The sequence below is a fragment of the Phaethon aethereus genome, assembly GCF_964289735.1.
Source record: "Phaethon aethereus genome assembly, chromosome: 4".
Lineage (NCBI taxonomy): Eukaryota > Metazoa > Chordata > Aves > Phaethontiformes > Phaethontidae > Phaethon > Phaethon aethereus.
Genome location: NC_138578.1, coordinates 75,285,178 through 75,307,522, shown reverse-complemented (window position 1 = coordinate 75,307,522; position 22,345 = coordinate 75,285,178). Strand labels below are relative to the sequence as shown.

At 45.0% G+C, this 22,345-nt stretch overlaps 1 protein-coding gene across 1 annotated transcript; it reads left to right on the top strand.

Annotated features, from left to right (window-relative positions):
• Positions 1–3,971: 3,971 nt before the first annotated feature.
• On the top strand, positions 3,972–21,644 carry LOC309404453 (E3 ubiquitin-protein ligase RNF4-like; the record flags this gene model as incomplete). The annotated part of the gene is given in 8 exon segments (XM_081998924.1): positions 3,972–4,215; positions 9,496–9,641; positions 9,643–9,663; positions 14,241–14,361; positions 15,310–15,396; positions 18,669–18,834; positions 21,098–21,146; positions 21,495–21,644. Coding segments are annotated over 8 exon segments (984 nt in total).
• Positions 21,645–22,345: the final 701 nt, after the last annotated feature.

The window sequence follows — 22,345 nt, the reverse complement described above, 5'->3', positions numbered from 1 at the left end:
AGGCATGGTCAGCCCAAGTTCCTAAGACGTCTTCTTACATGACAGTAACTGTATGTGAGAGGATGGCCAGTTTCAAAACAGGTTTTAAAGGATGAGGGAAAAACTGTTTAGAAGGTTTAGATGATGTGATACCCTCCAGGAGCCAGAGTCTAGATTCAGTGACCCAGACAGACTATCCCTCTATTCTCCAGTGTGAATCTCTTCAGTCTTTAAACAGTGGAAGGAGAACATAACATCGTTTGATCTCTTTAGGGAGCCGCTTCCAGAAAACATCAAAATTCTGTTACTCACCTAGAAGATAATTTGCCCTCTATGACAATTTCTATACTGTGTAAAACAGCCTTTAAATCACAAGACTTATTCTAGGCACAAAGCCAAGGAGGATATAAATCTGAATTAAAATCTGCACAGCAGGAAGACTGTGTAATGTATTTCTATTTTAACTTGATGCCAGTTACTAAGTGTTTAATTATGGCTATTGCAAATATTTAAATTGGAGGAGACTGTCACTGACATTAGAGTCAGGCAGCTGCTTTTAATGCTTTCACAAAATTACATTTCTCGGTTTTTACTGAAGGAAGCCTAATGGAATTCTTTTGTTGCCACCTAGCTGTGAAGATCACTTCCACAAGCTGATAAAATGTGCTTTATTTTTCATTCAAAGTAAATGCTACAGTAGTCCATGACAGCAATTTAGGGCTCAGGCGCAGTAGGAAGAGTTAAGAAACACAGGAGAGTGAAAAGAAGGAATGATAGCAGAACTACAGAGAAGGGGGAACTCTGACACCATGTCTCATAGGGGATTGTAACAGCTTAAAATGACAAACCCTTGGTGGCACGAGTTCATCTTCCTGTGTGGTTGTTCAGCATTCTGTTGCATTGTATTCCAGAACAACAAAGCAAAGTGGTGACTGTATCACCTTGGTTTTCCAGAAGCTAGCAATTAACAGGGCTGACAGTCACGGTCTGGGAATAGTACCTCTTCAGCTTTTTGATGTGTCTTGCGTTTTGAGAAGTTAAAGAAAAAAAAATCATCATTAAGCAAATAGATCGGCAGGTGTATTTAGCTAGGTAATATGGAAATTTTGAAAGCCCATCATGCTGCATGCTTCTTCCCTTGGGATGTTGGGCCCAGTTTTCAAAATTCTTACTGAATTGCAATCAGGCTGATTCATAACTATTTCCTTCTCCATATTTTCCCTGCTCTCTAATGAAAGGATGGAGGAATAAAGGAATCTCAACAATTCAGCTGTGGAATTTTTACCTCCAGAAGTCACAAATAACCCTATTGCTACTTTAGGATCTGATGCATAAAGTCATTTTCAGAATCAATGTTTTGAGGAACGTACAAGAATGTGAGTCTTTTGGGAGAAACATCAATATATTCCTACATATGTGTTTATATCAACATAGCCGATCGATTTTTCAGTGAGGGCAAGTCCTGCGACAGAATGCACAGAATAACATAAAAACGCCACGTTGCTCCTGACAAATGTGAATAACTTGATGTTGGAGGCAGCAGACCCTATGCAGAACTCTGGCCACTTTTCTAGTATTCCCTGTTGCAGCAACGTGGTACACAGAAACCTGAGGTGATCCACCACAACTGTACAAAAGCAGATGCAATGCCATTGGAGCCAGGTGAGCTTTGAAGCAATACATCTGCGGTGCCACTGCTGCCTCAGTTAGTGTCTGTGGCTCAGACCATCCACAACCTGGTTAATCCACGCGCAGATAACTGAGAGTCAGCAATGCCTCTACGCTCATCGCGGAAACTCAGGTGCACAAATAATTCACGATTCATTCATTTACACATGTGTAACGCTATTTGCAGCCAAGAAAATGAGAGTGCATGAACAAGACTGACTCTTAAATCATCTAACAAAACAGACTTACAAAATCAGAGGTTTCAACTGTCTGCTCTTAGTGGCAGACTCATTAAGAAATGCCTTTAGTGCCGACAGCTGCACATTCCAGAGGTCTCCTATGTCATTCTAAATGGCCAGTCCACAAAAGCATTCACATGCAACTATGGTGTAAGGAGGGCAAGATTACCTGAGGAAGACTGAGGGGTTTCAGCCCTGCACTGAGCATCAGAGACAGGATGCTCACACCTCGTGTAACACAGTCGCTGCTGGATGGCACTTGGTTCCTTCTTCCAAATCAGCTCCCATAGCAAGGCAAAGCCCACACTGACTGACTGCCCAGCCAGGTAATCCAACCTGCCCTAGAGAGCACAGATATTTTATTATTTAAATGAAGCCAAAGACACAGGAACAGTGTATTGGGTTTGCATGGCAACGTTTTGGTAGCAATGGGGGCTGCAGGGGCGGCTTCTGAGAGAAGCTGCCAGAAGCTTCCCTGTGTCCAACAGAGCCAGTGCCAGCGGCTCCAAGATGGACCCGCCGCTGGCCAAGGCCGAGCCCATCAGTGACGGCAGCAGCACCTCTGGGGAACAGAGTTAAGAAGGGGAAAAAAAAAGGCACGCAGTATTTGCAGCTGGAGAGAGCAGTGAGAATGTGAAAACAGCCCTGCAGACACCAAGGTCACAGGAGGAGGGGGAGGATGTTCTCCAGGCGCCGGAGCAGAGGGTCCCCGGCAGCCCCTGAGGAAGCCCACGGGGAGGCCGGCTGTGCCCCTGCGGCCATGGAGCTCCACGGGGGAGCAGATCTGCACCCGCACCCGGGGAGGGCCCCACGCCGGAGCAGGGGGATGCCCGAAGGAGGCCATGATCCCGTGGGCAGCCCGCGCTGGGGCCGGCTCCTGGCAGGGCCTGTGGCCCCGTGGGGAGAGAGAGGAGCCCCGGCTGGAGCGGGTTTGCTGGCAGGACCTGGGACCCCGCGGGGGCCAGGCTGGAGCAGCCTGTTCCTGAAGGACGGCACCCGTGGGGGGCCCAGGCTGGAGCAGCCTGTTCCTGAAGGACGGCACCCGTGGGGGGACCCAGGCTGGAGCCATTCATGAAGAACTGCAGCCCGTGGGAAGGAGTCATGTTAGAGAAGTTCATGGAGGACGGTCTCCCTTGGGAGGGCTCCCAGGCTGGAGCAGGGCAGAGTGTGAGGGGTTCTCCCCTGAGGAGGAAGGAGCAGCAGAGACAGCGTGTGATGAACTGGGAGGATGGGAGAGAAATTGGGAGCAAAGCTGACCCCAGGGAGACGGGCGGGGTGGGGGACGGTGTTTTAAGATTTGGTTTTATTTCTCATTATCCTACTCTGATTTTGATTGGCAATAAATTAAACTAATTTCCCCAAGTTGAGTCCATTTTGCCCATGATGGTAATTGGTGACTGATCTCTGCCTGCCCTTATCTCAACCCAGGAGCCTTTCGTTATATTTTCTCTCCCCTGTCCAGCTGAAGCGGGCAGTGATAGAGTGGCCTTGGTGTGCGCCTGGCCTTCAGCCAAGGTCAACCCACCGCAGACAGTTATGTGGGAATGATAAGCAAAAAAACCCAAAACTAATACAAATCTCAAGCTCTGTTCACCTGGGGGAGGGGAAGGCAAGAAAAATCACCAGGAAAAGCTACGCATTTATCTACAGCAAAGCAACCAGGCATGGGGCAGTGACATCAAGGAAAGGCCAGATGGTCCTTGCCTTAAGGCAAAGAGGTTGGGAAAAACCCTTTTCAAGGGCAAGGTGAGGGCATCGAAACACCTCTGTGAGTGCTTATACTGAGTTACATGGAGGATCTGGAGTAATTATGCCAGAGGCAACACGTAACGATCTCCCAAGTGGATGGCTCCGATGAACTTTGCTCAGGGCGTTGGAAACATTTCCAGGAGACTCACGGGAGGGAGGGGGAACCCCGCAAAGCTCACCTCCCCCACTCCCCATACAACAACATTGCAGAACACAGCAAAAGCACAGCCCTGCCTCAGCGACCCTTTTAAGGTCCCTCGGAGCCAAACTAGCCCTGGCGCCGAGGAGGAGCTTCCAAGGGGCAGCCACCTACTCTCCGGGACAGGGCGCCCTGCCATGAGGGGACAGCAGACCCCGGGGAGCCCCGCACAGGCCTCACGCCCGCTTCGCCCCGAGCTGCCCGCGAAACTACAACTCCCAGCACGTCCCGGGGCCGGATACGAGGCGGGGCCTCCACCTCACCGCTTCCTAATTGACGTGCGCGGCGACCATTCTGCGAGTAGCAAGATCGAGGTTCCCCCAATGGCCGGAGAGCGGAGGCGGGCGTTGCCGTACGCCGCTGCCGGGCCGGGCGTTGAGGGTGAGTGCTGCAGGCCAGGGGGCTCTGTCGGGGGGTAGGAGCGGCGCCCCCGGCCCGCCCCGCCTTTCGCAGGCGCCCGGGGCGGCGGGCGGCAGGTGATGGGCGCGGGGGAAGGCAGCCGCGGTGGGGGCGGGCCAGCGCTGAGGGGAGTGGGGGGAGACGGGGCTTCTTCCGCCGGTGCGCGGAGCTGGGCCCTGCGCGGCGGGGCCGGGCCGGGCCGGCGCTGCCCCCTTGTCTGCGGCGGGGACGGTGACCAAGACCTTCTTCCGGGCCCGGAGCGGGGGCCCGGGCCGGCCCTGCCCGCCACTGCGGCCGCTCTGGGGGGCTCACCCTCAGCTGCCCGCGGCCTGCCCTCACCCCGCCTGGGCAGCTGAGTGGCGCGTCCAGCTTCCCCCTCCCCCGGCCGTGCGTTATTTTTTTGTTTGTTTTCCGCCGCCTCTCCGGGGCCTGCGAGCGCCGCTGCCCTGCTGCCCTCAGCGCCGGGCGGCCGGCAGCGCTGCGGTCCGGGGGCAGCGAGACCTGCGGCCGTCTTCTGCCCCGCATCCCCTGGGAAGACGGGCCGTGCAGACTGGCCGCGCAGCCGCCTGCGGGGCTTGCTGGGTCCCAAACAGCATTTGCTGCGAGGGCCGCACAGAGGGAGCCTTCAGGCTGAGACGTCCGAGTGCTGGGGCAGAGGCGATGGCCTTCCCCTTCTCTGGAGGGAGAGGGGTGGCTCAGCACAGGCAGTACATGTAACTGCGTGAAGTTGTTAGCCTGTCCTCCCATTTTGTGCAGGAGTGGAGGGAGCGCTTCTCCTACCTCAGCATCCCCCGACACCTCCATTACAGAACTTCTTTTTCATTTCTTCTGTATCTTGTTTTGGGGCTATTGAAAGTAAGCTGTAGCCTCCTTCAGAGAAATTTCTGCACACAAGAGCAACGACGAGCTTGTCTTCTGGTCAGTCTTCATCTCTGTTATTGTTTCTGAAATAGAACATCTGGCCAACTGAAAGGTTTGGGTGTGTGAGGGTTTTTTTTTTTCCCTCTGTATGTTTTCTTAATTTTGTTTTGTTTTGGGTTAGGCTGCTCATAAACATATGTCCTATTTGTCTGTAGATGTAGCTGACTGCTTAGAGCAGGTAGGCTAGTATATCTCTATGGTAGGCTGCTTATCTCATCTTTACTCTTTTTATAGCGTCACCAACCTTTTGTAGAATGGGACTGCTTGACCTAATTTGGATAAAACATAATAGTCTCAGCATCTGTTTTCACTGAAGTTGTCATAGTGTATCTGAAAAAAATGAGAATGGCTTTAAAGGTACTGGAAGTACACGACAGGAAAGTTTTGAAAGAGTAAAATAGCAGATTACTGTTCCCTGTGAAAAAAACATTTAAGTTTAGAACTTTGTGATTGGTATGTGCATCTTCTGACCACAGAAATTTTTTTTATATGTTCTTGTGTCTTTGATACTGTGTTTCCTGTTGTTAGGAGTGCAAAGAGAGGTCTTAAGAGTGGAAATAAGAAGCAAAGTCTTAAAAAGCATAGTATATCATGTTTTGACAAATACAATGTATACTGTTCTTGTCACCTGTTCCTTGCACACACCAAACATTTCAACCACCATTATTGCTTTCTTCAAGTAGTTACTTCAGCGTGTTTGTAACGTTTAGGATGACTATGAAGTAAAATCTTGTTTACATTAGTGAGACATGGTAAAAATATATGCTTCTTCCTTAAACTAATTTGCTTCAATTCATGCTAGGCATGTGGAAGACCAAGACTGTTTCCAGAATGGTGTAAGAAAAGTTTTCAGGTTATGTTGTCTAGAGAATCCATTTTTTTTAGAATTGTAATTCAAGCGTGTTAAATTAGGTCAACTTCAACTTAGTGAAAATGGTAACTTTTTAATAGAGGAAAAAATTTAACAGGAGGCTTGAATATTGATTCCCAGATCCATACTTTTTTTACTCCTAGTGTAAACATTCTTAATTTAGATGACTTTACCTTTATTTTTCTCAAGTAATTACCTGTACATAGAAAGGTTGGTGGATATAGTCCTTAAAATGCTAGTGAGCTAGCTAGAATAAACCTTGAACTTTGTTGTTATGAAGACAACTCTACTTAAGCCCTTGGGAGAGCTAAATGACGGGAACAAAAGCTGCACATGCAGAGCTCTGCGTATGAGAGGAAGGGGGAGTGGCTGGTTATGGTATGGTATCATCCTGCAGTGATGCAATAAAATGTCTGTAAATGTTGAAAGTATTTATTGGCTTGCTAAGTTGATGTGCTAAATTTTCACATTTTAAAAAATAAAAAGGTCTCTTCTTTTGCACTTCTTTTAGATCTTAATTATAGAATTTTGAATTGATGTCTGAGTGCATCTTGCTACAAGTGTAATAGATGAGCTCACTAACAGCTTCAGCTGGAGCTATTTAATGCCTGTGGGTTGAGGGCGGGGGGGAGGTTGATGCAGTAACTCTTTGTATTATCCAGTCTGGGGAGCCTTCATGCTGGGTTTCATAGTGACTGCTGGAGGAGGAGCACATAGACCTTATGACTTAATTTAGGCTATCCAGTCCTGTATAACAAATCATATTATTGAATTGAGTGGTCCTGAGGTTTTGAAAATCTTTAAGGAATTCTTATTGATTAGTATGTCTCCAAATGTGCAAAACTTGGAACTGTTTTGTTTACATCTGTTCTTAGGGACTGCTAACTTGGTCTATTCAAGAAATAAGCTTTGCTTTGTTTTTGCTACTCATTCTTATAGTTCAGGTAATTAACTTTCAACCAAGTTTCCCAAGAAAGCCAGTAACATGTGGAAATCTATAGCTCCACAAAACACGTTTGCTCTTACAAGAAAAAAAAAAAGTTGCTGGATCATGAGAGTCATTCCATAGTCTTAATGAAATCCAGGAGTCTGATTTTCTTTATAAACATGACTCTCCTGAGCTGTGTTGTGTTGATACTGATGAACCAGCCTATGATGATTTATTTTAATGTGGTTTTACAGTGATGAGCTTTCCTATGGGTATCCATTCTCAACTTCCTTCTTCAGAAGCTTCTGAAGAGGTTAAGATCTGAGCCTTTAGCAGCTAGAACATCTGTGCCTTATCTATACTCGCTGTATTAAGTATAAAGAAAGCCTATTGCCGATGTTGTAAGATTCTGAAAATTAAACCATCTAAATAGCAGTGGTATTCTCTGTCACTTAGTTCAAAAAGTGGCTCTGTCCTGTGTTGACTTTAAGGTCCAATACTTCACAAGGAGGGTGGTGAAACCCTGGCACAGGTTGCCCAGGTGGTAAATGACCCATCCCTGGAAACATCCCAGGTCAGGTTGGACGTGGCTCTGAGCAACCTGATCTAGTTGAAGATGTCCCTGCTCACTGCAGGGGGGTTGGACATGTAAAGGCCTTTTCCAACCCAAAGATTCTGTGGTTCTATGATTGTCTGATACATGTCATAGTAATCCTATAAATAATCTGCTCCTTGGTATCTTGGTAAAGAAGTGTGTGAATATTATATGTGGGTAAGGTGGTCTTAGCATGATGGGTCTTCTAATGCATATTACTTTGGTTTTCTTTTCACCGTAATTTTGTTAATTTGTTTTGTGTTCTTCTGTGATAGCTATTCTTTGGCACTTAAGCTATTTGTGGCCAAAGAGAATCTGTGCAACATATGATGTTTGGAGTCATTCCAGGTGCTGTTGTTCCCCCCCCATATTTTTAACCCTTTCTAAAGATACTTTGTCAATGTACCATTGTACTGGGTTGTATTCGGTGTTAAATCCGGAAAGCGCAGTCTTGTGAAACCTGGGTATTTTACGCCCAAGCCCATGTTGTCTAGTGAATGCATTAGATGTGTTTTTTTGCTCTATCTCAGCAGTGCAGATATGTCAGTGTATCAGGTTGCTCTAACAGGTTCTATTCAAAACCAATTCTAGCAGTTTGTAATTTAAAGTAAGCTTATATAAAGCTTATTTCTTTATAATCCTCAGATGTGTGTACAAACTAACATTTCCCAGCTTTTTAATGTCCAGGTGTTTTTTCCAATTCCATATCTGAGGTGAATCAAGAAAAAAGTCTCTGCTTTCTTGATGAAATAAACTTGTAAAGAATCTAATGGCATAACTTTTCAATATACCTCATATGTTGCGCACTTGTTCATCTTCCTGCTGTGTGCAGAAAACTGTTTTGCCTGAGTTATTTTCAGTTTCAGTTGTAGCTGTTAGATGAAAGTGGTACTTGTCTTTGAACAACTAGTTTGAAAGAGCAGACATGCTAGGTTTAGGCATGATTCTCTCCCTCTCCTCCATCCCTCGTGCTGTGTGTCCTGCTTCTTGCTTCACCTCCCTTTTCCCCTTGTCTTCAAAACCAAACCTATGAATAATAATCATATTGAGCAAGGAACTCCTATAGCACCTAGAAGATGTGCTCACAGAACCGTCTGTCTGGTTTGTTTTGTATGAGTGCAGAATTTGGTATGGTCTTGTTTTAAAAGTTTTTGTTCGCTATTCCAAAAATTCAGTGAAGTGAGTAAAATAGGATCTTGCCAAGAATGTTGGTAAGGCTGTCAGAAAAGCTTTCTTCCTTAACAGGTGAAATCAGATTTAGACCTTAAGAACAGTAGGGGGAAGCATGCAAAGCTCATTGTACCATGAGCAAGATTTAAGATGTGAACTTCAATACCATGCCAGCTACTCATAACTGACTTTATGCTTGCTTCTTACCTCTTCCCGCTTAGCAGTTTGCAGCCTGCTGGCTAGGAGCATGCACACCCACAGCTGCCACAGAATAGCTACTGTAAACTCATATTCTCTTGCAGATCTGTGAATATTTTAAACTGAAATTTCTCTGCTCCACTTGCTTTAGGTTCCTCTCAAGCTGCTGAGAGCCCGCCTGTTGGAATCTCGAGATGGGTTGGAGAAGAGAACTGCTTATCCATAATTTTTTGTTCTCTGAAGATGGCTGCAATTCCCAGTGATTCCTACCCACACACAGACATTGCCCCGAGAGTCAGTCAGTTGTTTTTTAGTTAAACTTAATTGGGTTTCCTTAGTGTTTTTCTAGCTTGCTAACAAACTAGCTTATTTTGGTCTTCAGTTTAGGAGATGGGTAAGAACGACTGAGGCTTTCAGGCCTTTCAGCTGCAGGTGTCTGAGGCTCAAATACCAAACTCTGGGACTTCCCCTCCAGCTTTGGACAGAGACTGGTGGCTCAGGAATGGGAATCTTGGAGCGGGGGTGTATTTAGGAGAACAAGCATTGCAGATGGTCATCTTCTCTCTTCTTTTCCTACAGGTTTGGAAGAGCATCGTTCTCTGTCCCTGAGAAATCCGGACTTTGTTACAGTGTACTACCTAAAGCAATATAAGGAATTGATAGCTGTAGCTTCCTTGCAATTAATTTTTTGGTATTTGTACCTCTTGCTGTTGCGGTGGTTTTTGATCAAGAAACACCATGAGCACAGTAAGTGTTTTGCTAGTCAATGCAAACTGATTCTTAAAACGTGTTGTTTAGGGTACTTCTAGAAAGGATTTTAAGAGTTTGTAGCAAATGCAGTGGAACATAAGCATATTAAAACTTCACATAACTTCATGTTCTGTGATTACTTAAGATTTTGAATCTCTCTAGGAGCTAGCAATAGCTCAGAAATGCTTGCAGTGTGAGCAAAAACCTCAGGGCAGAGTGATTCGAATGGTTGGCTGAAAACTGTCATCTGATATAACTGAGAACTAGTCTTCTCGTTTGCACACCATCACGATATGTTTTTTTCTTTGTGACCCAACTGGTGACGTTTTTTCCTTGATCATCGAATCTTTGGGGTTGGAAGGGGCCTTTAAAGGTCATCAAGTCCACTGCAAGGAGCTTGGTTATCTTCAACTAGACCAGGTTGCTCAGAGCCTCGTCCAATGTGACCTTGAATGTTTCCAGGGATGGGGCATCTACCACCTTTCTGGGTAACCTGTGCCATGGTTTCACCACCCTCATTGTGAAGAATTTCTTCCTTAGATCCAGTCTAAGTCTACTGTCTTTTTAGTTTAGGTTTTAGTTTAAAACCATTACTCCTTGTCCTATCACAGCAGTCCATGCTAAAAAGCCTGTCCACATCTTTCCTGTAGGCCCCCTTTAAGTACTGGAAGGCTGCAATAAGGTCTCCGCAGAGCCTTCTCTCCTCCAGGCTGAACAACCCCAACTCTCTCAGCCTGTCCTCACAGGGGAGGTGTTCCATCCCTCTGATCGTTTTTGTGGCCTCCTCTGGACCCGCTCCAACAGGTCCATGTCTTTCCTGTGCTGAGGGCTCCAGAGCTGGATGCAGCACTGCAGGGGGAGGTCTCACCAGAGTGGAGTAGAGGGGCAGAATCACATCCCGAATCATGTCCCTTGACCTGCTTCTTTTGATGCAGCCCAGGATGTGGTTGGCCTTCTGGGCTGTGAGCACATATTGCCAGCTCATGTCTGGCTTTTCATCCACCGGTACCCACGAGTACTTCTTGCAGGACCCTGCACTTGTCCTTGTTGAACCTCATGAGGTTCGCACGGGCCCACTTCTCGAAGTTGTCCAGGTTCCTCTGGATGGCATCCCATCCCTCAGGTCTGTCAACTGCACCACTCAGCTTCGTGTCCTCTGCAAACTTGCTGAGGGTGCCCTCAATCTGTGTGCCATTGATGAAGATACTAAAGAGTACTGGTCCCAATATCGACCTTTGAGGGTCACCACTTGTCACCGATCTCCATCTGGACATTGAGCCATTGACCACTACCCCCTGGATGTGACCATCACAGACTCACAGAATCACTAGGTTGGAAAGGACCTTCAAGATCATCAAGTCCAACCATAAATCCAGCGCCACCATGTCCCCTAAACCATGTCCTGAAGCGCCACATCCACACGTTTTTTGAACACTTCCAGAGATGGTGACTCCACCACCTCCCTGGGCAGCCTGTTCCAATGCCTGACCACTCTCTCAGTGAAGAAATTTTTCCTAATATCCAATCTAAACCTCCCCTGGCGCAACTTGAGGCCATTTCCTCTTGTCCTATCACTAGTTACTTGGGAGAAGAGACCAACACCCTCGTCGCCACAACCCCCGTTCAGGTAGTTGTAGAGAGCAATAAGGTCTCCTCTCAGCCTCCTCTTCTTCAGACTAAACAGCCCCAGTTCCCTCAGCCGCTCCTCATAAGACTTGTGCTCCAGACCCCTCACGGGTCCAACCAACCAAACCATCCAACCAACCAAATCCAACCAGTTTGTCATCCACTGAACAGTCCACGCATCAAATCCGTATCTCTTCAATCTAGAGAGAAGGATGTTGCGGCGGACTGTGTCAAAGGCCATACAGAATTCCAGATAGACGATATCCGTAGCTCTTCCCTTGTCCACTGATGTGGTCACTCCATCATAGAAGGCCACTAGGTTGGTCAGGCAGGACTTGCCTGTGGTGAAACCATGCTGGCTGTCTTGAATCACCTCCCTGTCCTCCATGTGCCTTAGTGCAGCTTCTAGGAGGATCTGTTCCATGATCTTTGCAAGCACAGACCTGAGGCTGACAGGTCAGTAGTTCCCAGGGTCCTCATTTTGACCCTTTTTTAAAAGTCGGTGCAATGGTTCCCTTTTTTCTGTATCCAGGGTCTTCACCTGATTGCTATGACTTTGCAAATACGGAGAGTGGTTTCGCAACTACATCAGCCAATTCCCTCAGGACTCTGGGATGTATCTCATCAGGTCCCATGGACTTGTGCATGTTCAGGTTCCTCAGGTGGTCTCAAACCTGATCTTTTACAGTGGGAGGGTTTGCTCCTCTAGTCCCTGTCTTGCAGGCCATCCCCTCAAGAGGAGTGGGAAGAGACACTGCCAGTGAAGACTGAGGCAAAGAAGCTGTTGAGTACCTCAACCTTCTCCTCATCCCTTGTTACCTGTCTGCCAGCCTTGCTCGTTGTGGGGGTTACGCTTTCTTTGACTTTCCTTTTCTGGCTGACATACCTGTAGAAGCCCTTCTTAGTATTCTTTGCATCCCTTGCCATGTTCAGCTCCAGCCTGCCTTGGCCCTCCTGACCTCATCCCTACACAACTGGGCAGCGTTCCTGTACTGATCCCAGGATACCTGTCCCTGCTTCCACTGCCTGTGCATTTCCTTCTTGCCCTTTACTTTGCACAGCAGGTATTGATTCAGCCATGCTGTCTCCTGCCTTCCTTTCCTGATTTCTTACACCTGGGGATCGAGAACTCTTGTGCTCTGTGGAAAGCATCCTTAAAGATCTGCCAGCTCTATTCTGCTCCTTTGTGCCCAAGGGCAGTGTCCCAGGGGGTCCTATTGATTAACTCCCTGAAGAGCTGGAAGTTTGCTTTGTTAAAATTCAGGGTCCTGACTTCTACTCTTTTACTCTTTGCCTGCCCTGTATCCCTCAGGACTGCGAACTCCACCAGTGCATGATCACTGCAGCCCAGGCTGCCTCCAATCTTGATGTCACCAATTAGCTCACCTGTGTGGGTGACCAACAGGTCCAGTATGGCATCCTCTCTGGTAGAGCTGTCTATTACCTAGCACAGGAAGTTGTTATCCTCCATGCACCCCAGGAGTCTCCTGGATTGCCTACAGCTCACTCTGCTACTTTTCCAGCAGCTGTTGGGGTGGTTGAAGTCCCCCAGCAGGATGAGAGCCTGCAAGCACAATGCCTCCTGTAGCTGGAGTGAGAAGGCTTCATTAATAGACTTCCCTTGGCTGGGTGGCCTGTAGTAGACACCAACCACAAGGTGCCCTTTGTTGCCTTGGTCTCTGATTCTTACCCGTAAGCTTTCAGCCTCCCTGTGGCTGTTCTTCAGAGACAGCTCTTTACATTCTAGCCATTTCTTGATGTAGAGGCCAATACCTCTGCCCTTCCTCCCTCACCTGTCCCTTCTGAACAGCCTGTAGCCATCGATAGCTGCAGTCCAGTTGTGGGATTCATCCCACCAAGTTTCAGTAATGGCAACAAGGTCGTAGCTTTCCAGCAGTGCAGAGGCTTCCAACTCCTCCTGTTTGTTGCCCATGCTGGGTGCCTTGGTGTAGAGGCACTTCAACTGGGCTGTTGTCCAAGTCAACTTCTTAGAGGAACACCCCTTAATTCCTTTGAGGTCTTTTGCTCGTGTTTCCTTGTTGGCTCCTATTACCTCAGGAGCCTGTGGCTCATCTCCGTAAGACTTCAAGTGTGGTGCAGTGTAGCCAGCACATCTCAGAGCAACAGGCTGAGGGGCCTCGCTGGCACCCTGTCCCTCTAACTTTGGTGTGTCATCCCACAGCTTGTCACGGGCAAGCCTGATGTTGTGTGTCCCCCCTTCAAGTCTAGTTTAAAGCCCTGTCAGTAAGCCCCGTTAGCTTGTGAGCAAAGACCCTCTTCCCCCTTTGAGAAGGGTTAATCCCATACGATGCCAGCAAGCCAGGTGCTGTGTAGGCCATCCCATTATCAAAAAAAAATGAAATTGCGGCAGTGACACCAGTCATGGAGCCATGCATTAACAGACGGGGCCTGTCTATTTCTTCCTGTGTTGCTACCCACAACTGTAAGGAGGGAGGAAAAAATAACCTGTACTCCAGATTGCCTTACTAACTGTCCCAAGGCCCTGAAGTCTCTTTTGATCACCCTTGCCCTATGAGTTGCAGCTTCATCTCGACCCACATAGAAGAATCAGGCTAGGAAGTTCCCTAGTGATGTCCTTAACCTGGGCCCTGGGGAGGCAACAGACTTCCCTAAGAGGAGGGTCTGTCCAGCGTATTGAAACCTCTGTTGCCCTCAGAGGGGAGTTGCCTACAACTATAACCCATCTTTTCTTCTTTATGGGGGTGGTTGTGATACAGGAGGTATGCCTTTCTGACTTTGGCAACACCTCTGTTGTAGCTAGATGTGATGTGTTCAGGTAGGAATGACCCATGTCACCATTCTTTACATATTGCAGCCTTTCAGGGAAGTGTTTTGTGTATCCGTGTGTGCTTTCATTGGTGCTGCAAAGGTGAGGGCCATATTAATGTTGCTCCTAAAGAAAATGCTAAGGCTTTGTTTTCTCTTAGACTCAACGAAAGCGCCGTGGAGGAGCAGTTAATTCTAGGCAGGCGCGGAAACGAAACAGGCTGATGGCTTCTACTGCAGAACTGGCTTCAGAAGCAGAGCCAATAGAACTTGAAGAAAGTGGTAAGCTTTCTTTTTAACTTGCTAAGAACATAAACTGCTTCTGGAGGGCTGAGGTCCCACTTAACGTGTATTTTTGCCAGTTTCTAGGCCCTTTACTGGGGAGGAAGGGAAACCTCTTCTTTTTAGAAAGTGTCTAGTATGACACCTGTGAACAACAAGCCTACTGACAACTGGTTTAGTTTGTTACTGCGATGCGATGCCACTAGTGATAGATGAGTTGTGCAAGAAAGGTACTGAAATGTTGCTCAAACATCTGAGTGCCTGGTCTGATGAGCTGGGAGTTACTGCAGCTGCCACTACAGATAATGGCGAACTAAGTCTGGGAACTCCCAAGTTTTAAGATAACTAAAAATTTGTCACTAGTCATGCCCCATCCCTCAAGGGAGAGGCAGTACTCAGTACGTTTTTAAAAAAAGTATCAGAATTTCAAAAGCCTCCTTGAGGCTTTAAATAGATACTTAAATTGCCTTCTGAAATCCTACGAAAGTTGAAAAGTAACTGTTGGTCTCCAGGTAGTTATGTGGCTTTTTCAGTTTTTGTTGTGCATTTGAATTACGAAATTGGAAGAGACCTGAGACAGGAACGTTTACAGCATGGTTCTGTAAAATTACTTTATCCTATGTGATTCACGTTTTATTCTGTGTGACAAACATTCTCCTATGTTAGGTGAATAATCTATTGCTGTGTACCTTCCACAAGCTGTTGTCATACAGCAAAACTGTATGAGGACCTAAGCTGCTCTTTCTCTTGCATTGCAACTTACAGAAGACAGCGGTGGTAATGCTCTACGTGGACTGTTGAGGGCAAAGCTTGAACGAAATGTTGGATACGTTAAGGAAGAGAGGAGGGATAGGGCAAGGTTGAATGGTACAACAGCCTGTTATATAGTGGCAGACAACTTTATTCCTCTGCAGTCTCTGATCCTGATTCTAACATTGTGTTTTGAAGCTGGAGAAGAAGTCGTAGATCTCACATGTGAATCTTCTGATCCTGTAGTCGTTGATCTAACTCACAATGATTCTGTTGTGGTAAGTAGTGAATGGCACGCTTATCTAAATCTTGTGGTCAGCTTAGTTTTGTGTTGTGCTCCCTGATAGAATCTGGCTTTAGGGATAAGTTTGAAGTTCAATGTTGACTTGTCAGTGCATGAAAGCCATGTGCTGCAGGTCAACACTGAAGCTGCTGTGGAAATGCACTCACAGATAGCAGAAAAGTAATCTAAAATAGCTCCTTTCTCCACAACTTGGGGAGAATATATACCAGTTATAGGTAATATAGTTCCAGGTACATCAAAGTTGTAGGCTAATGATTTAAATTAACTGTTATTCTTTTACTTTTTGTCTTTGACTGCACAGAAATAAAGTGTTCATCTGCAACGTTGGTTTCAGGCTCTCCTGACAGAGACATGCCAAGCGCAACTGTAGCTCACCATGGTGCAAAGTAGCTCAGTTTATCACTCCAAGAAGTCTTTAAAAAAAATCCACTTTTTTTACTGATGTTTTTTGTTTCCAGAATCGTATTCGATCCCATCCACAGTGTAGTTCATAACCTCAGTTTTGGGATGCCACTGCTGCTGTGCAGAACCAGAAGTAAGCAGCAGGCATAGAAGCGGGGTATCTCCTGCTGGGACTGCTCCTGAGCCTTTGCAGTGGAAAGTTCTAGTTCCGCCAAAGACAGCAGCGGGTTTGGGTTTGGGGTTTTTTATCTTCAGCAGCTGCTAACCTAATGTGAAGTGTTTATGGATGTCACACCTGAATTTGCCTGTGTGAGGGAAAAAGGGGGAAAGGATCTCCTCCAGCCTCCGCCAAACGAGGGTACCGAAACTGGGGAGCAGGGAGGAGGGTGTTCAGATGGTTCCTAAGCTGCCTCCATTGCTATCCCTTTGCAGCAGCCTGAGCAGGACCACAAGCAACCACTTGTTTTCAGAGCAGCAGCTAATTTACTGCTACTTTTAACATTCTTAATCAAAATAAGAGAGTGATATCCTACGTACCATGCTTAGATTGTTTTGTTGTAATTGCTTAGCTTATGTGGTGTTTGTATGTCACGCTGGGGGTGCACGCAAAAGTCTAATTGTATTTTCTTTTCTCTCCCTTCCCACACATATTGATGCAAGATTGTTGAAGGTGAGTTTACGTTTTACAATTGTGTTGTGGTTTAACCCCAACTGACAGCTAAGCCCCACACAGCCACTCACTCACTCCCCGCCGTGGGATGGGGAAGAGAATCGGAAGGATAAAAGTGACAAAACTCATAGGTTGAGTCAAAGACAGTTCAATAGATAAAGCAAAAGCCACATACACAAGCAAAGCAAAAGCAGGAATTCATTCATCGCTCCCCATGGGCAGGCAGATGTTCAGCCATCCCCAGGAAAGCAGGGCTCCATCACACATAATGGTTATGTGGGAAATCAAACGCCATCACTCTGAATGTGCCCCCTTCCTTCTTCTTCCCCCAGCTTTATATACTGAGCATGATGTCATATGGTATGGACTATCCCTTTGGTCAGTTGGAGTCAGCTGTCCTGCTGTTTCCCCTCCCAGCTTCTTGTGCACCCCCAGCCTCATCACGGGTGGGTGGGGTGAAGCAGCAGAAAAAGCCTTGACTGCTGAGCAGTAACGAAAACATCGCTGTGTTATCAACACTGTTTCCAGCACAAATCCAAAACACAGCCCCATACCAGCTACTGAGAAGAAAATTATCTTTACCCCAGCCAAAACCAGCACAATCGATAATGGAATTTTCCTAAACTTAATTTTTACTTTTCTTTTGCAATCTACTTAAGCAGCATGGTTGAACCTGCCTTTACAAATGGACACTGACAAAGGACAGTGCTAAAGTATCTGGCCTGTGTCTTAGGGAATGGATCCAATTGGTTTTTGGTAGTCACTATCAGAGCTTGTACAAAGTAGCTGAGATAAAACACATAAAACTGCTCAAAGTATTTTTTCTTATTTTCCAAATACAGAATTTCTGTAAGCCCGGCATTGATAATAAGAATAAGAAAATGTTGAAAGGTTTTTTTAGCCTGTATTGCAGTGAAGGAATTAAAGAAGAAAGTTATTTGTGGTCATAGTGTTCACTTTACGTTATCTAGTCTAATATACCTCAAATTTACTGCTAACAAGTACTAACAAGTGTGGATTTTTTTTTCCACTTAAGGTGTTAAAATAGTTATAGCTATAAAGAAGTTAATATTTTAGATCTTTCAGATCTTGTTCTGATTATAATATCTGAGATATATTAGTATGTTGTTAGCTGCTTACTTAGAACGTAATCTGTTCTGTGCTTTGAAACCAGAGCAAGTGAAAATTACTTGCAATGAAAGTAGCTGAATACTTACGCAGGAAGGAAGTTTAATTCTGTGTCTGTTTATGTAATTTTAATTGATTAGTGCTTGATTATTGTTACATTTATACTGGAGTTGCAGAGATAATTATTGCACGTGGTTTCTAATTGTTAGAAAGTAAACAGCAGTTCTTTAACTTGTGGATGTTACAGACCAGGCAATTAATTTTTTTTTTTAATCTCCTTTTGTCTTGGGAAATATAACTCCATTTTCAAGTTACCTTAACTCAGGAGGAAGATGATGAAATTTTGAAGGAGACAGTGCTTAAAGTAGTCGTCTAATTTCCAAGTACTGTTCTTAAAAAAACTCATTTTATAGAAACTGCCTTTGAGTAGGGGGGTTTGGTTTAACACAGATAGAGTGGAACAGCTTAGCAGCATACCTGGATAGAGCAGTGAGGACCCACAGCAGCTCCATAATTTACATATTTAGATTTAAGCATCTGAACCTTTCTGAACAAAGCACTCTGTGTTTTAGCAGGACTTTTTGTTGTGTAGGTGCTACATCACAATGCTATTTGGAAGCTTAAGTTCAGTCCTTTCTCTCTCTGTCCCCCATAATACACAGCAGTTGTCACAATTCCTCAACATAGCATCATGGCATTCTCTGTTGGTAAGAATTAGGAGAGATGGCCTCCCTTTATAGGGGAGATTTATTCACAGATAGTGTAACTATATGAAACTAATGACACAGAGAATCTTTAAGGTCATGTTTTAGCTGTTTGTAGTGCGAATAGAGCAAATATTTTGTGTTGATATGTAGCAGAGTATTCGCAATGTCTGGAAATGTTCAGCCTTAAATACTTAGGAAATTAGTTTGCTTAAGATTTCTTTTAACCCAGCTGTATATGGTCCACTTAAAATACAAACTGTTACAGACTATTTATAATTATGCATTTCAAAGATAGTTCCAGGGATATATATGACAATATATCTAAGTTACCAAAATTAAATTGCAGAGAATCAACGACAAAGGAGAAATCTTAGACTAAGAAGCCAGCGACAGTCGGACAGCTGTGTACTGAGTAGTGATGATGAAGACGAAACAAGAGATAATGATGTGTATGTGACAGATAAAGTGTCTCGAGAACTGGGACCACTGGAAGATGAAACTGCAAGTTCAAAGTATGTATGCCTTATGACCTACCAAATGTTGAATTCCACTTTTCTTATGCGTACAGGACTCCCGTTATATTGCTGAATCTTGGCTTATCTTTGAAGTCTTAGCTTATTCTAGTTAGCTCCCACTTTCAATAAGGACAACATCACACTTCACATGATGACTAAATGACACTGTTTGCACTGCAGGATGAAAAGCCAGCCCAATACAGATGTGCAACTTTGCATACCACCTTAAAGATGAATATGGGGATATGTCAAGGAAGGAGGATTAGTCACAGGCCATGGCTCCTAATGTATTGCATTTACTTTTCATGCAGAGCTTTAGCAGTGATGTTAGATACGGAAATGTTTTCATTAGTGAAGATGAGGCTTGCTATCATGCCACCAGCAGGCAGCAGCCTGGCAAATTCCAGTAAAGACTTCATTCAATAACTCGTTCACTGTTTTTTTACACACTGTGCCAGTTGACTGCCTTTTTCCTCTTGGAGCGGTAACCATTCTTCCAGGGAATACTTGCAAGGCGATTGTGGAGGCCATACTGTTATGACCAGTTTTTGTTCTGTCCCGTCTTTGTCATGGAGCTTTTGATATGTTTGTGTGTGAGATGGCAATGTCGCTGTTTGGGTCAGGTGCCTGCACAGTAAAGAACCCATTCTGTGGAGAGACAGTAAACTGCTGTAGGAGCACTCTATTGTATTAAGAAAGACACAGTTTATTAGACTAATTAAACAAAATCAGATGTTCATGTGACCAGGGAAGATGAAGACCATGTGAATTGTGGTATAAATGTTTTTTAAAGTGTCTGGGGGGAAAAAAATACAGGCTTTAACAAAGCTGGTGTGCTTTGAGCCTTTTAGAATTCTGGAAGGCAATGTAAGAGAGAACTTGGGTATTGAAATTTTGGGTGTCGGTTCTTAAGTACCACCTAAAGGGCTTATAGTATTCTAAAACAGTGCATTTTGCCAATGGATTTGCAGATTTTTTTTTTAATTTTGGTTGTTAAGTAGGTAGGTGAATAAAGCCCACTAATAAGTTAAAATAAAAAATTAATGTTTTATTCCTTCAATCTCAGGCTTCTCTGTTAAAGAATGTGCCTTCCTGCTCTGTTTAGGTCAGGCTAAAACAACTTGGTGCTGCAGCATTTCATGTTGACAGAAAGGTACTGAGATGCTGCAGAGTGCCACAGAGCCACCTACAGTGTTACTCTAGTGTTAGACTACTCTTGCTTCTGTGAAGGTTATCATCAATTGTAATTAATTACAGAGTTGGTATTATAGCTGCTGCATAAAGAATTTGAGTACTAAAAATGGAAGAATTAATGGAGTTAAATTATTTATGTGAAGCTAGGGGTAGGTGTTAGTAGTGCTCCCTGCTTGTATTTAAGATGATGGGATGAAGGATATCTCATGCTTTCTATTCCTGTTTAAAACATTACAAACTGTTGCTTAGCATGGGCGGTGACATAATGAAGCCATGGTAAAGTTTATGGTAAAGACTTATGAAAGCAGCTTACCGTAATCATTTAAAACAGAGGTTAACCTGTAAATAAAAGTGGCAGGAAGCTCTTTCTGATAGAGAATGTTGTTCAGCACTTATGGTATCATACATTCCTTATGCAGAATACCTGTGTCTGTTAGTAAGTGTGCGTGCGATACAGCTATCCTGGTGGCTGAAGGCAGGAGGGGTACCTCTGTAACCACAGGTTGGTAACAGCCCCTGAGTCGGTCTTTCCTTCGCTAAACTAGAAAGTTATTTTTTAATATTTCCTCATGTTAGTGTGCTCCTGCACTACATCTTTTAAGGAAGGAGCTCTTGGTATGAATATGTTACTGGACTGGGATGCCGCTACATTAGAATAGGGGATGTTTCATTTCTGACAACTTCTTTCCCTTCTAGAAAGGACAGCTAGAGAGAGGTTTTGGTTACAAAATCTTATTTATGACCTGTTGAAGACGAATACTGCCGTGCATATACTGCACAGTGCCAGAGACTGCTGTGACATGTAGTAATAGAGCCGGTGACTAACTGCATCTTCCCCCTAATGCAAAGCAGGATGCTGTTTCCTTTGGGTAAGGGAGGCCCTGACCACTTAGTAAATGCAACAAACGGGGAGAGTTGAAGGTGCGCGGGCATCTTCAGACAAAGTGCGTCCCGGCTAGTCTGCGCGGTCGGATGATTACTTGACGTTTTATGTACCGGTCCCCCTCAACGCATGGTGAAATTAATGGATGCATGTTCTTTCTGGTTCTGTTCTCTCTCCCACAAGGCCGTCTGGTACCGTTAGCTGTCCCATTTGCATGGATGGCTACTCGGAGGTAAGGAGCCACATGTTGCCATCGTTTCTTTTTTGTCGGAGGGAGAACGGGGCAGAGGGTTTGCTGCGCAGCTCTCTTGGGTTATGTGGGACGCTACAGACAGCTGGCTTGAAGTACAGACCTTGGATTCAAGGTGAAACTAGCTTGTTACTCGGACTCATTCCTCAGGGGTGTAGGTCGAGGGAGAAACACTTTCCAGGTGTTTTCCAAGTGAAAGATCTTTGGGTTCCTTAATATTATAGTAATGTACTGATTCCCGGTACTCCCAGTCCCATCAGCCTGGTGCCAATAGAGGAGCAAAGTGGAATTCTTTACTCCAAATACCTGTTGTGCTTTCTTTTCTTCCAGATTGTGCAAAGTGGACGACTGATTGTGTCAACCAAATGCGGCCATGTCTTCTGTAGCCAGTGCCTCCGTGATTCCCTTAGGAATGCCAACTCTTGCCCCACCTGTAGGAAGAAACTCACTCACAGACAATATCATCCCATTTATATATGAGTACTTCTATTTCTCAGGACAGACTCAACTGGATTTTTGGGGAAAATGTCATGTTTTCTGTGCTCTGAAGAGTTAAAGAGCAGCAAGTTGTGCACACATCCAAATAAACCTGTTTTTTTTTTTGAGAATAACTTGTACATACATAGACAGCTTTTTTTATGGTCCAAGCTGCTTCTTGTTATGTCACTAGTTATAGTGTTAAATTTATGACTGTCTCTGAAGTAGACCAGCAGCTGATGTCAGAAAGGAAGCAGCGAATCCATTTCCTTCTACTTTTGTTAACGCTTACATAAGAGGGGTCTGAATGTTTTGTTATTTCTTACTCTTTAAATTATTCCCACTGTCGCGTGCAGACCTGGAATAGTTACCTTTCCAGATAGAGATGAATAATTTGCCATTTCATTACACTTCTGTTTTTATTCTAGCAGAAGCTTGTGACTATATATTGCTTTCTGCCATACCATCTTTGCCCAGTAGAGTAAGTTCTGTGACAATGGATTGTTTTATCGTAAATCAAGATTAGATTTATAACCAGGGTAATGCAATAAACCAACCTGCTGTTAACCAGCAATCAGGTTTTTTAAGCAGAAGGCTTGAACATGTAGATGTCTTTATGAACTCCGTGAGATCTAAAGTCCATAGACAAATTGTAACGTGTACAATGTGAAAATACTACTTTGACTGTTTTAACTGCCAAGAAT